Source organism: Coregonus clupeaformis, chromosome 12 (genome assembly GCF_020615455.1).
Source record: "Coregonus clupeaformis isolate EN_2021a chromosome 12, ASM2061545v1, whole genome shotgun sequence".
NCBI classification, from domain to species: domain Eukaryota; kingdom Metazoa; phylum Chordata; class Actinopteri; order Salmoniformes; family Salmonidae; genus Coregonus; species Coregonus clupeaformis.
Window position 1 is genome coordinate 13382433 of NC_059203.1, and position 13380 is coordinate 13395812.

A 13380-nucleotide genomic window follows, 5' to 3' on the forward strand; every position below is an offset into this window, starting at 1 on the left:
GTCAGATACAGTCCAGTTAGAAGATTCTCCAAGATGATTCAGTCAGATACAGTCCAGTTAGAAGACTCTCCAAGATGATTCAGTCAGATACAGTCTAGTTAGAAGACTCTCCAAGATGATTCAGTCAGATACAGTCCAGTTAGAAGACTCTCCAAGATGATTCAGTTAGATACAGTCCAGTTAGAATATTCTCCAAGATGATTCAGTCAGATACAGTCCAGTTAGAATATTCTCCAAGATGATTCAGTCAGATACAGTCCAGTTAGAAGACTCTCCAAGATGATTCAGTCAGATACAGTCCAGTTAGAAGACTCTCCAAGATGATTCAGTCAGCTACAGTCCAGTTAGAAGACTCTCCAAGATGATTCAGTCAGATACAGTCCAGTTAGAAGACTCTCCAAGATGATTCAGTCAGATACAGTCCAGTTAGAAGACTCTCCAAGATGATTCAGTCAGCTACAGTCCAGTTAGAAGATTCTCCAAGATGATTCAGTCAGATACAGTCCAGTTAGAATATTCTCCAAGATGATTCAGTCAGATACAGTCCAGTTAGAAGACTCTCCAAGATGATTCAGTCAGATACAGTCCAGTTAGAAGATTTTCCAAGATGATTCAGTCAGATACAGTCCAGTTAGAAGATTCTCCAAGATGATTCAGTCAGATACAGTCCAGTTAGAAGACTCTCCAAGATGATTCAGTCAGATACAGTCCAGTTAGAAGACTCTCCAAGATGATTCAGTCAGATACAGTCCAGTTAGAAGACTCTCCAAGATGATTCAGTCAGATACAGTCCAGTTAGAAGACTCTCCAAGATGATTCAGTCAGACAGAAGAGGAAGACAGGAAGAGCTGTCTGTACTAAATCCTCCCTTATGTAATCAGTCTCTCTGGCCCTCTGGCCCTCTGGCCCTCTGGCCCTCTGGCCCTCTGGCCCTCTGCCCGTTGACCATCATATGTCTGGCTCATAACCAGACCAGACCAGAGCAGGAAAGCAGATCTGGAGAATAACTTAATATCAATTCCATTCTCTTTTATCTCTCCTCTATCTATCTTTACCTCTCTCTTCTTGTGTCTTCTCTACAACAGGGGGCTCGTGGTTTCCCAGGAACTCCCGGTCTGCCTGGAATCAAGGGGCACAGAGTAAGTGATGTCATAGTAATGATAAGTAGTATGTCATCTTCAAATGTGTTCTGTCCTGTTTACCTGGTTTTAGTGCACTTTTGTATGTTTGTCATTGTTATACTGCATTGCCCAGTCAATGTGACAGTAAAGATGTTGTCAATAGTCCTTCACTGTTTTGCCACTTGGTTCCCTGTCCTGTTCTCATGATACTGTCTTTATGTCCTCTTTTCAGGGTTACCCAGGTCTTGATGGACTCAAGGGAGAGAGTGGAGCTGCTGGTTCTAAGGTAGGAAGGACTCTACAGAAGCATCCTTTACCTCTCTCAAGTCATTCTAATCTCACCGATATCCTACTTTGCGTTTTTGTCTGTCATTTTGTGAAGCCTGTTAACCTACCATTCTGACCACCTCTGAAACACTAACCCCTCCCCCCTTTCTCTCTGTCTCCTCCTACTAATTGAATGGATCTTCTCTGTTCTAGGGGGAGTCTGGTGCTCCCGGTGAGAATGGCGCTCCCGGACCAATGGTGAGCACAGATGGATAACTGATACCTGTCAGACATATTACAATGTGAAATCAGACATAGTACATGTAGTAGATTAGATATACTGTCAAATAGATCTGCCACACATTGAAATATCTATGAGATCTAAATCTAATAATATTGACTGTTTGTGATTGTAACCGCTGCTCCTCTCCCTCTCTAAAGGGACCACGTGGTCTGCCCGGTGAGAGAGGTCGCCCCGGTTCCTCTGGTGCTGCTGTAAGTACCTTCCTCTGGCCTAGAACTCTAATTAAAGCACTCTGTCTTCAACTCCCTATCTAGAACACATACTAGAACTCCCTGTCTAGAACTCATACTAGAACCATGTCGAGAACACTATCTACAACTTATCTAGAACTTTCTGTCTCTGATGAATAATGTAGTGTCATTCCAGTGATCAGTATTTGACAATATGCGTTATGGAGCTGGTTCTCTGCTGTGTGGTGACAGTATTTTACCTATCTCCTGTCTAGGGTGCTCGTGGTAATGACGGTCTGCCCGGCCCTGCTGGTCCTCCTGTAAGTATTATTGCAATGTAGTTCTATTCATTATTTCATTTCACTATTTACAGTACACTGTATGTTTCAGCAGAAAGTGGTGCTGCAATACACCTGAATGCCCTCACGGTGGCAGTAGTGTTTGTTAACTCTCTCCCCTCTCATCCCTCTACCCCTCCCGTCTTTTCCCTCTTTCCTCTGCCCCCACCTTCCCTCCTCCCCCCTCCCTTCTCCAATCTCCCACTTTCCTTCTCCCCTCTTACCTCTTCCCTCTCCACTCTCCCCTCTACACCCTCCCTCTCCTCTCCACTCACCCCTCCACTCTCTCCTCTCTCTTTCTCTCTCTATAGGGCCCAGTTGGTCCTGCTGGTGCTCCAGGCTTCCCCGGCTCTCCAGGTTCTAAGGTATGTCACTGTCCTTTTATCTCTGTGTCTGGAAAGTTCCGGTTTTGTGACTTAGCCATATAAACCCAGCGGTAAATCAATGAAGGATTCTTTTGTACAAATACATTATTTTAGAGTATGAGGATGGGTATAAACACAGATGCTACTCTACATTATGTACTGTATATGTAAAAGGGCTAGAGAGAAAATGGTGGAGTTCAGCTCAGAAAGATCATTTTTACAAAAAGTAAGCTGAAGAAAGAGTGAAAGGTAAAACCGGAGAAGGCAGCATTGAAAAGTGCTCTGAAACTAAAACCTATTTTCCTCCATCTGGGTGTAAAATTAGAGAGCGGGGGTTTGGGAGTGGGGTTGTTTTATTTATTTCACTCCGCTTGCTTAGGACTGATTTATTCCTTCTGAACCGTGAGCTGACACGCCAGACTGTGTGTGTGTGTGTGTGTGTGTGTGAAGGCCCCCCGTGCTTTACTGCTGGTTCCAGTCACGGACATATTTTAAGGATTCAGCTATAGGACGCACTGTCCTGGGCATATTTACAAAGTCCCAACCCCTCTGAGAAGAGAAGGCCTTGGACTAACTGCTTCATAGCTAGATATACAGTGCCTTCAGAAAGTATTCAACCCCCTTTACTTTTTCCACATTTTGTTGTGTTACAGCCTAAATTTAAAATGGATAACATGTAGATTTTGTGTCACTGGCCTACACACAATATCCCATAATGTCAAAGTGGAATTTTGATTTTAGAAATGTTTACAAATTAATTTAAAATGAAAAGCTGAAATGTTTTCAGTCAATAAGTATTCAACCCCTTTGTTATGGCAAGCCTTAATAAGTTCAGGAGTAAAAATGTGCTTAACAAATCACATAATAAGTTGCATGGATTCACTCTGTGTGCAATAATAGTGGTTAACATGATTTTTGAATGACTACCCCATGTTTGTACCCCACACATACAATTATCTGTAAGGTCCCTCAGTTGAGTAGTGAATTTCAAGCACATATTCAACCACAAAGACCAGGGATGTTTTCCAATGCCCCGCAAAGAAGGGCACAGATTGGTATATTGGTAAAAAATGTAAAAAATGTCCCTTTGAGCATGGTGAAGTTATTAATTACACTTTGGATGGTGTATCAATTCACCCAGTCACTACAAAGTTACAGGCGTCCTTCCTAACTCAGTTGCCGGAGAGGAAAGAAACCACTCAGGGATTTCACCATGAGGCCATTAGTAATTTTAAAACAGTTACAGAGTTTAATGGCTGTGATAGGAGAAAACTGAATATGGATCAACAACACACTAAAGCCCTCAAACTCAACTCTGGACCTTGAAGCCAGTTCCACTGCATTTTTAAATTGTTCCCCCCTAATCAGGGACTGATTTAGACCTGGGACACCAGATGTGTGAAATTCATTATCAGGTAGAACAGAAAAACAGCAGGCTCAAGACCTCGTAGGGTAAGAGTTGAGTACCCCTGCACTAAAGTAATACTGCAAAGAATGTTGCAAAGAAATTAACTTTTTATCTTCAATACAAAATGTTATGTTTGGGGCAAATCCAACACAACACATCTCTGAGTACTACTGCATCATGTTATGGGTATGCTTGTCATCGGCAAGGACTAGAAGGTTTTTAGGATAATCCTAGAGGAAAACCTGTTTTAGTCTGCTTTCCAACAGACACTGGTAGACGATGACAATAGCCTAAAACACAAGGCCAAATCTACACTGGAGTTGCTTACCAAGACGACATTGAATGTTCCTGAGTGGCCTGCTTACAGTTTTGACTTAAATCGGTTTGAAAATCTATGCCAAGACTTGAAAATGGCTGTCTAGCAATGATCAACAAGCAACTTGACAGACCTTGAAGAATTTAAAAATGATGGGCAAATATTGTTCAATCCAGGTGTGCAAAGCTCTTAGAGACTTACCCAGAAAGACTCACAGCTGTAATCGCTGCCAAAGGTGATTCTAACATGTAATGACTCAGGATTCAACTCTAACTCTAATCAAGATATGTTGTTGTTTTACTTTTCATGGGTTTTTGAAAAATGTTGGAATTTTTTTCCCCACTTTGACATTAGAGAGTATTTTGTGTAGATTGTTGACATAAAATAACAATACAATCAATTTAATCCCACTTTGTAATGCAACAAAATGTGGGAAAAGTAAAGGGGGTTGAATACTCTCCGAAGGCACTGTAGATGCCAAATGATCTGGGGACTTTTATGCGACTGTGTGTGTGTACGTGCGTGTGTGAGAGCGTGCTTGCCTGCATGTGTGTGCACGCGTGCAACTGTGTCTGCATGCACGTGTGATTGTGTGTGTGGGTGGCTAATGTTAAAAAACCACCCAGTGAGACAGTAACCTGATCCAGATGTTATTGTGTAAACGACAGTGTGTTTCCTCTAGAAACCTCTAGAAACCTCTAGAAACATCTAGAAACCTATGAACAGTTAAAGTTAAAGTGTTCAACCTGTTCATTGTTGCTGCGCTCCACTTATAGAACTATATGGACACCCTTAGCGTGCTTCCTATCAGACCTGGGTTCAAATCGTATTTGAATGAATCTTTCAAATCCCATATGGCACTCCAAAGTAAAAAATTAAAATAAAAATAAAATAAAAATACTTTTTGAACCCAGGTCTTTTTTCTATAGCCTACCCTAAACCTTAACATTCAAGAGACCCAAAGCCATCTATTTCTAATGTGTGTGTATTTGTTTGAATGACTCAAATATACACTGTAGGCCATATACATATTATATAAATGAAAGGCATATTACATGTTTCCATGTGTCCCCATATGCAGCCTATGTAAACTAGGATATCAGGGAGGGAAAGTGCCAACCTCTCCACCACCCTTATAAACGCATACAGTATATATTATGTCATCCTACTATGTCATGTTGTATAAAACACCATGGTAACGACAGTTAGGAATTTCATTCATTTCATTCACCCAGTTTCCCAAAGGCTATGACCTCACTATGCAGTGCAATGATTGGCTGTGGTCTGCAGTAAGGGGGCGTAGCCTTGTCTGACAATAATACTTGAGTGAGTCAGGATAACTCTCCTCATTCTCTTTCATTATACTATTAGACCTGGAAACAATTATACACTTGGCTCTGGCTACGGCACTTTTCAGACAGCCCCTTATTAAATTACTTTTATTTGAAAGCTAAGGTTAATTTAATTTAAAGGTTAATTTATTTGAGCCATAAGTAGGGTTTCTTCTTTTCATGTGTAAAAATGTTACTCTTAATGTAATTTGTCTTCCGATAAAATTTGTTAGACTTTAGAAATTCTTAATATGGGATTTACCTATTTGGGCTTTTACTGAATTAAATGAAGAACAAACACTTCTGACTATTTTACAAGATGTCAACACCTTAACTCTTATGGAGGTGTTTATTTGGCAATAAATGCTTCACCGTCTAAACCAAATCTGCACGTGTTTATTTGGCAAATAGTTTCCGTTATTTTAGGCTCTTGACAATAATATTAAAACAGTACACTTCAATACATTATTGATCGATTGCTTGATTGATCAATTTAATTTATTGTTTGATTTATTGATGTTTGATAGACCATTTGATTGATTGTTTGATTGATTGCCTCTCTCCAGGGAGAAGCTGGCCCCACTGGTGCTCGTGGACCTGAGGGCGCCCAGGGACCCCGTGGAGAATCAGGAACCCCCGGATCTCCCGGACCCGCCGGCGCATCTGTGAGTGTCCCCACAAAACAGTGTCCCCACTAAACAGTATGACAGTGTCCCCTGTAAAACAGTGCCCCTGTAAAATGATATCCCCGTAAAACAGTGTCCCAGTATGACAGTGTCCCCGTAAAACAGTGTCTCTGTATCAGTGGTCCAAGTCATATGACTAGGGACCTGAGTTTTTCCTGACAATGTGACTTGAACAGGAAACACTCTGTGTCCTTGTCATATGCTTATGATGTAAGATGAAAAATTGCTATGTACAAGGATGTAATGATCATTCTAACTAGTCTGTTCTTCCCTACAGGGTAACCCTGGTACTGATGGTATTGGAGGAGCTAAAGGATCAGCTGTGAGTTTACTGGACAACCTCTCCACTTCTCCCTCCCTTTCCTCTGTCTCTGTATCTTATAGTCCTCCTGCTGTTCTCACACTGTGGCTGCGGACTTCTATCGGTATAACTAAAGATAGTCCATGTCCACAGTACGGGCAGGGTTTGAGGGTCATCTCCAATTAAGTCTAATAAAATGTTACACCTGAAGTACCTTTTTATTAGAGTTGAATAATGTGTGGGATCTGTTAGTGCCTTTAGCTGGAATAAGGCTGATGAATGGAGATCGTGTCTAAGCCACTAGGATATCTACAGAGATAATCAGGCTGTCTCTATTGGCCCTGAGATTTCATACAGTATATGAAATCTACATATTATAAGACATTATAAAGTCTCATACAATCCTATTAAAAGTTATAAAGCCTTACCTGCAGGCTAAAAGTCAAGTGTTACAGAGATTCTCTCCAAACTAAATGTAAATGTTGTTACTAGTTTAGTCTGTAAACTAAAGATAGAGAGCCACTCCCACGTTATGAAACCCACCCTTGACCCCAAAAAAGAAATACTAAAATCTCCGTTACCAAAGGCCTACATTTTACATTTTAGTCATTTAGCAGACACTCTTATCCAGAGCCACTTACAGTTAGTGAGCGCATACATTTTTCATACTGGCCCCCCCGTGGGAATCGAACCCACAACCCTGGCGTTGCAAGCGCCATGCTCTACCAACTGAGCTACAAGGAGGCCCATAGGGCCTAGGGTCAGTAGTTTTTCCATTTCCTTTTCATGTGCCCGAACCAGGAGTTTTTCTATTTACCTGGACAGGTGACGTGGTTAGGAAAAGCTCTTGGTCCTAACTTTCCCGGTAACACAATCAAGAAGCCATTCAAATCCTTTAGATGAGAATCAGTCAGGTGTGATATATGTCGCTTTGAGTTAGCTATGGCTGAAGAGACCCGACCTGGGGCCAGGCACGCACACACACACACACACACACACGCACAGACACACACACACACACACACACACACACACACACACACACACACACACACACACACACACACACACACACACACAGTCTTACACGCACACACCTATCCCTTACATAATAGTCAAGCAGACAGCAGTTGGTACTTGTTGCTGGAGTTCCCGGCATGCCTGTAACCTCTCCCACCTGCTCCACCCACTAGCTCATGTAAAATTGAAGACACAGATCTAAGTCCAGAAACCTCCTTAGATAAAGTTATAGATTTTTTCCCTCATTGATCCGTAAGCAACAGTAAACACATCACAACCTATTTTCAGATCTCAATATCATTGTGTTAATCTAATGTTTAGTGTTCCCTCCAACTATCACACAGTGATCATTTCAGCACGATGATTAATTGATACATGATTGATAGTGTCCTCTCTGTCTCTCTTACCACAGGGTGCTCCTGGTATTGCTGGCGCGCCTGGCTTCCCCGGACCCCGTGGTCCTCCAGGTCCCCAGGGAGCCACTGGACCGCTCGGACCAAAGGGAACATCTGTACGTCTAAACTGTCTCGCCAAACTTGTTGTAATGTATAGTGAATGTCAGGGATGGTACGAGGTATCTGTAATATAATAATATATTGTAATGTAGCGTGATTCAGTTAGCATTTCAAGGCTAGTAATATACAACTCCAATGGAGGAAATGGTTGTAATCTTACTTCATTGTCAAAAGACTTCAGAACGTTCTAGGTCTGTAATGATGACCCATGTCTTTTTGTCTTTCTCTTTAGGGTGACCCCGGTATCCCAGGGTTCAAGGGTGAGGCTGGACCCAAGGGAGAGATTGTGAGTATTATTATTTTGAAGTTGTTGCTCTTACCACTGTGCTTTCGTTAGGTCTCTGTCTGTCTGTAAGTCTGTCTCTCTCCCTCTCCCTCTCTCTCTCTCTCTCTCTCTCTCTCTCTCTCTCTCTCTCTCTCTCTCTCTCTCTCTCTCTTCTTCCTCTCTCTCTTTCAGTCTCTGATAGCTAAGTAATCCCTCAAAATACTGGTTAATGTACAAGAGTTTATAACGCCCCATGAAACTCATAGACAGAATGGAGTAACTAAGCCCCAAGGGGGCCCTATTTGTTTATTACTGCTCAACAATCCAACATTAGACCTACTATGGACCAGGCAAGCAACAGAATTTTAAGCATTTTATGATAGTTTCTTAAAGAAAGTCAAGAATGCTTATTTATGATCAGCATTCATCATAGAAAATGAGGAACCCCCCCAAAGATTGAGAGATAACTTTACTTCCAGAAAGTATTTACCAAGCCACAGACATCTTACTTAACTAATGATAACACCTAACATCAGCATATACTTTATCCGTTTTTCTCCCTTCTTAGTGAAATATATTTCTAAATCTATCGATTATGGATATTATACGTGATTACTGACATCCTGTTGTGTTTTTGTAGGGACCCGCGGGTCCCCAAGGAGCCCTTGGCCCTGCAGGAGAGGAGGGGAAGAGGGGACCCAGAGGAGAGCCCGGCGCTGCTGGACCTCTCGGACCACCCGGAGAGAGAGTGAGTACCACCCACGACACCCATCTTGTCAACCCTGTCACAGAGAGAGCTGTCACAGAGAGAGCTGTCACAGAGAGAGCTGTCACAGATAGAGCTGTCACAGAGAGGGCTGTCACAGAGAGAGCTGTCACAGAGAGAGCTGTCACAGAGAGGGCTGTCACAGAGAGAGCTGTCACAGAGAGAGCTGTCACAGAGAGGGCTGTCACAGAGAGAGCTGTCACAGAGAGAGCTGTCACAGAGAGAGCTGTCACAGAGAGAGCTGTCACATAGAGGGCTGTCACAGAGAGGGCTGTCACATAGAGGGCTGTCACAGAGAGAACTGTCACAGAGAGAGCTGTCACAGAGAGAGCTGTCACAGAGAGAGCTGTCCATGTCACTTTATATGTATCACACACTATAGTCTCAGTGTTAAATGTTGATTTGTATTTTTTCTTCCTGACCTCTAACCCTGAACCCTATTGTTGTTGTCTTTGTTTAGGGCGCCCCCGGTAACCGTGGTTTCCCAGGTCAGGATGGTCTGGCTGGTCCCAAGGTGAGTGTCACAATGACAATGTGGTCCCAGAGGAGGGGTGTATCGTTAAAGTAGGGGAAACAAAGTGCTATGGTACAGGAAATGAACAGGAAGGACACATTCGGATCAACTGAATAGGTTACTCTGATACTGTCAGGACTGGGGAGATAAGATATGTAATACCTGTGTCAGTAACAGTGTCTTGAGTGACGGACTGTTAACATAAACGTTAACCATGCAAGATTGGTTCTGGGTTGTGAGATTAGGTCAGCAATGACATATCTGTACATTTGAACCCCACAGGATCATGGATAATATACTTATCTACAGCCAAGTGTTGGTGTGGAAATGCCATTCTGTGCAAGAGTAGTAGTGAAGACATTTCATCATCGTTTTCTTAACGCTCTTGGCAGAGTTATTGGAATCTGTCAGGCAATTACTATCCAATCTGACTGAATATTCTGTTAGGATAGCAGAGAAATTGGAACAGCATCACAGAGAAAATGATAAGTGAGAAAGAAAGACAGAGCTCCTATTAGGTATTGTCTACACTTGACACTTACATGCGACTTCTGCTATCAGAATACAAAGATCGCATTGAAAAGACGGGTGTGGACGCACAAAAGTCACTTTGTGGTCTGATTGCGTTCAGATCTGGCTGACCACTTCAGGAGGTGGTCAGGGATGCATTGTGTGCAGATTTCTCCTCAGTCTGGAAGCAATCATGCTACCGAAAGTGCATAGAGTGGGCGACTTTATCAGCACTCCTCCCACTAGTCTCCAGAAAACTTGTGTTTTGGGACCGAGAGGCACCTTTTCATTATAACGTTGGAGGAAATACGTCCCTAGCGTGTGAGGAACGTGTTTGCTGGCCTCATAAATGTTAGCCCAAATGTTGTTGTTTTATGAGTTATGCTGACCCGTTTGCATTCCCTTTAGCGTTGTTTACTAGCTTGCTAGCTAGCTACAGAGGTTAGCTGGCTAGTTAGCTACAGTAGTTAGCTACAGCCATCAGTTGTTGTGTTATTATCATATTTAGCCTATTCCACCATTTGTAGAATGCGTATTGGCATTTAAATATATAGCGCGAGAGAAGGAAATCAGGAGACACGGTTACATGTATGTGTAGACGCATGACGCGTTCGGAATTCCATGATCAGAATCCAAACGCTGCATGAACAGTCAAATCTAGACAGCCTTAGTGTCAACTGGCGTCGTCTATAATTCCACTATTTCACCACCAGAGGTCACCATCAACTCTAGTCTAGCTGACACCAGCGTCTCAGACTGCAAACGGAAGCATTTCATTACATTCTAAATGAAATATTATTCACCCTTATTCATTACAGGGGGGGAATGTGTCAGAAGCAATCTTTTCTCATTTCAAGACAATTGACCCCGTCTTTCCCCTGCTTCCTCAGAAGGGAGATTGACCCGTCTTCCACATTTAACGTCCGTGTCATCAGCACACAGAGAGCAATTGTTGAGGGATAACTACCTTGCTCAAGGGCAGAATGATAGATTTGTACTTTTTCGGCTCAGGGATTCAGTCCAGCCACCTTCCAGTTACTGGCCCAACGCTCCTACCCGTCAGGCTACCTGCCACCTGAGGATGTTTGCCAAGCGTAACCTCATGTGAAGTGACCGTGGAGACAGATGGAGTGGATCTTTACATTTACATTTTTACATTTTAGTCATTTAGCAGACGCTCTTATCCAGAGCGACTTACATGAGCAATTAGGGTTAAGTGCCTTGCTCAAGGGCACATCGACAGATTTTTCACCTAGTCGGCTCGGGGATTAGAACCAGCGACCTTTCGGTTACTGGCACAACGCTCTTAACCACTAAGCTACCTGGATTCACGTTCCATGTATGGGGTGAATCCTAACTAAGTCAAATGTTCACTTAGTCAAGCATTGATGTCAATGGGACTTGATGTCAATTCGATTTACCCCTGACTCATTTTCCTTCAAAAACATAATCGCACCCCCTGACACTTCACAAGATAACTATCCCAGAAAAAGATAGAGGAACACAGTTGTCTGTAATGATCTGTTGAGGTTTATTTAGGGACAAACAGACAGGCTTACATTTCAGTGCTTCACACTGTCAGACACTTCCCTCAGAGCCTCTTCAGTTAATTTGTCCTCCTAATACACTACATGGACTACTGTGAAGTAGCTGTGGAGCTAGATCTGTCTTGATCGATATATTTATTTATTTATTTATTGATTGGCTAATTGATTGATTGGCTGAGTGGCTGATTGATTGATGGGTTGATGGATTGATTGATGGATTTATTGATCTTTTCCACTGTGTGACTGAATGATTTGTCCTACTTATGCAGTGTACCCCGGCGTTGGTATTGAGCGATTGATTGATTGATTGGTTGATTACTTGATTGATTGATTGATTGATTGATTGGTTGAGTGATTTGTTGGTTGGTTAATTACTTGATTGATTTGATTGATTGATTACTTGATTGATTGATTGATTGATTCGTCTCCATTGAGTAACACATACATTTGTCCTCCTAATCCAGGGAGCCCCTGGCGAGCGTGGAGTCGGCGGTGTGTCTGGCCCTAAGGGAGCCGGTGGTGACCCTGGTCGTCCTGGCGAGCCCGGTCTTCCTGGCGCAAGAGTAAGTTCCACTCCAACTTCTCTCTACCATCTGGAACAGCAGTATGTATCAATGCTCTGGTGAGATGGAATAAAACTATGGCTGAGTAACAGAGCCAATAATTTAACTCGCATAATAATATTGTACATAGGCTACTAAATTAAACATATAGGCTCTGGTAATGACAATGGCTGCACTTTGAAGCCAAGACAATAATCACTGTAGATTGAACTCACATACAGTATACTTGAGGTATTTGATGAGTCGGAGATTGATTGCTCAGGCCTTTTAGGAGGTTTGAGCTGTGATGTGTGTGTCTCTGTGCTCGTCTTGCAGGGTCTTACTGGTCGTCCTGGTGATGCAGGTCCTCAAGGCAAAGTTGGACCCGGTGTAAGTATGCTTGTTGTCTGTTTTGTTCAACGACTGTAAAAAATAATGTTTTTGTATTTAAAAAATTATAATAAACATGAAGTTGCTCACTAGATGACACTAGCATGTTCACAGGACTCTGACCAATGATTTACATAGACACTAGCTGAATCAGCATGTTCACAGGACTCTGACCAATGATTTATATAGACACTAGATGAATCAGCATGTTCACAGGACTCTGACCAATGATTTATATAGACACTAGATGAATCAGCATGTTCACAGGACTCTGACCAATGATTTATATAGACACTAGATGAATCAGCATGTTCACAGGACTCTGACCAATGATTTATATAGACACTAGATGAATCAGCATGTTCACAGGACTCTGACCAATGATTTATATAGACACTAGATGAATCAGCATGTTCACAGGACTCTGACCAATGATTTATATAGACACTAGATGAATCAGCATGTTCACAGGACTCTGACCAATGATTTATATAGACACTAGATGAATCAGCATGTTCACAGGACTCTGACCAATGATTTATATAGACACTAGATGAATCAGCATGTTCACAGGACTCTGACCAATGATTTATATAGACACTAGATGAATCAGCATGTTCACAGGACTCTGACCAATGATTTATATAGACACTAGATGAATCAGCATGTTCACAGGACTTTGACCAATGATTTATATAGACACT

General features: G+C 42.3%; 1 protein-coding gene across 3 annotated transcripts in view; it reads left to right on the forward strand.

Moving 5' to 3' along the window:
• The window catches only part of LOC121577956 (collagen alpha-1(II) chain), a 67308-nt gene that overhangs the window by 30763 nt on the left and 23165 nt on the right, over positions 1 to 13380 (forward strand). For all 3 annotated transcript variants that reach the window (XM_041891956.2, XM_041891957.2, XM_041891959.2), the window contains 14 exons: positions 1086 to 1139; positions 1354 to 1407; positions 1602 to 1646; positions 1830 to 1883; positions 2138 to 2182; positions 2512 to 2565; positions 6187 to 6285; positions 6584 to 6628; positions 8040 to 8138; positions 8375 to 8428; positions 9048 to 9155; positions 9634 to 9687; positions 12209 to 12307; positions 12623 to 12676. In XM_041891956.2, the coding sequence (XP_041747890.1) occupies positions 1086 to 1139; positions 1354 to 1407; positions 1602 to 1646; positions 1830 to 1883; positions 2138 to 2182; positions 2512 to 2565; positions 6187 to 6285; positions 6584 to 6628; positions 8040 to 8138; positions 8375 to 8428; positions 9048 to 9155; positions 9634 to 9687; positions 12209 to 12307; positions 12623 to 12676 (918 nt within the window). The remainder of the gene's footprint in view (positions 1 to 1085; positions 1140 to 1353; positions 1408 to 1601; positions 1647 to 1829; positions 1884 to 2137; positions 2183 to 2511; positions 2566 to 6186; positions 6286 to 6583; positions 6629 to 8039; positions 8139 to 8374; positions 8429 to 9047; positions 9156 to 9633; positions 9688 to 12208; positions 12308 to 12622; positions 12677 to 13380) is intronic.